Genomic DNA, 1,497 nt, shown 5'->3' with positions numbered 1-1,497 from the left:
ATTTTGGAAGGAGGGTCAGTTCTCACAATGGGTATTTTTTCACAAGGGATAATGATCATTTGAACTATTCTATCATTTCTACAAAACTGTACAGGTTCTTCACCCAAATTCTGGACTGTCACAACAATTTCTCTTTGATAATTAGAATCTATCACTCCAGCCATTACATATATTCCTTGAACTGCTAATCCTGGCTTAGGTAATATCCATGCAAAGTGATTCTTAGGGATTCTCATACATATCTCAGTAGAAATTTTTCTCATCTCTTTTCTATTTAACCTAAAGTTCTCTATACAATGTAAATCATATCCTGCAGACTACTCCATTTTGCAACAACCATGTGGTCAGCAGCTGTTTTGAGGGTGAAAGACCAACAACAAGAGCACACAGAAGGCTACTAGCACAGGTTCTTTGATTTGCTTTTCTTTTTTTTTTTTTTCAAGTAAGCCAGTTGTTTATTCTCGTTGTTAATGTATTACATAGAATGTTCCAGTAAATATGCTCAAGGTTGCACATACATGAACAAGGAAGAGGTTCAAATAAACAGGAGGCATGATCCCCAGTTTCTTCTATTTCTTCCACTCTTTCTTGTCATAGTCCCACTTGGCAGAGAACCCCTGGATGGGACCAACTTTCATGTCCAGCATCCTCTGGGTCTGCATGGCCACCCAGTCTTCAGAAAAGGTGTGCAGGAGAGGACCATAAACATAGCGCTTCTCCCAGATGACAATTAAACCACTAAAGCCAATGAAGAACAAAGCAGCTCCAACAGCAGTCTTCCATTCATTTGAGGGTTGGTTCATTTTAGCAAAGGTCTCATTGAACTTGATATGATACAATTGGACTTTTTCTTCAGAAGTCAATTTATTCCATGGTTGCTTTTCCTTCTCTTTTAAGGCCTTCTGGCTGGAAGAAAGGTCCCGGACATGGGCCACATCTGGCAGGGGATAATCACGACGATCGACATAACTTGGAAGACTATAATCTGCAGTCTTCACAACTCCTGCATGTGACCGAACACATGCAGAGGTGGAAATACCCCGCCTGCCTATAAGGCCAAACACCCTGGTAGCCAACATTCTGCCGCCGCCGCCTCTCACTACCGCCCTCTTGATTTGCTTTTCTAAGGAAAGCAACTTTAAGGGATTAACAATCTCAATTTAATTAAACATACATATATCATTCACTTAGTTTAGGGGGAAAAGATCAGCCCCCTGAACTTCAGGGCAAATACAAACAGCAATTACAAGCATATATTATGAACAGAGCAAATAACACAAACCAGTGTATCCACAGCAATGCATAGTTACCAGAGAAGTACCAACATCTGGGTTATCGAAGTTGGGGGTGGGGGGGATGCTGTTTCAACGGCTTGCCCAGAGTCTTATTGCCAACACTCTTTCAATGAGTGTACTCCCAAAGGCAAAAAGCCAAACTCAGAGCTCTTATACCCTGTTCAGGACCCTGTGGGCTAGGGTGAACTCAGCATTTAGGGTG

The 1,497-nt window shown here is 41.7% G+C and overlaps 1 protein-coding gene across 1 annotated transcript; it reads right to left on the bottom strand.

Moving 5' to 3' along the window:
* Nucleotides 1–425: 425 nt before the first annotated feature.
* LOC118853668 lies at nucleotides 426–1,104 on the bottom strand. The gene has a single exon (XM_036763850.1). It carries the CDS (start codon nucleotides 1,077–1,079, stop codon nucleotides 570–572), a length of 510 nt encoding a protein of 169 aa, XP_036619745.1. The 5' UTR covers nucleotides 1,080–1,104; the 3' UTR covers nucleotides 426–569.
* Nucleotides 1,105–1,497: the final 393 nt, after the last annotated feature.

This window comes from Trichosurus vulpecula, chromosome 6, assembly GCF_011100635.1.
Source record: "Trichosurus vulpecula isolate mTriVul1 chromosome 6, mTriVul1.pri, whole genome shotgun sequence".
Classification (NCBI taxonomy): Eukaryota; Metazoa; Chordata; class Mammalia; order Diprotodontia; family Phalangeridae; genus Trichosurus; species Trichosurus vulpecula.
The sequence above is the reverse complement of the archived record's forward strand: the minus strand, read 5'-3'. Positions and strand labels throughout refer to the sequence as shown.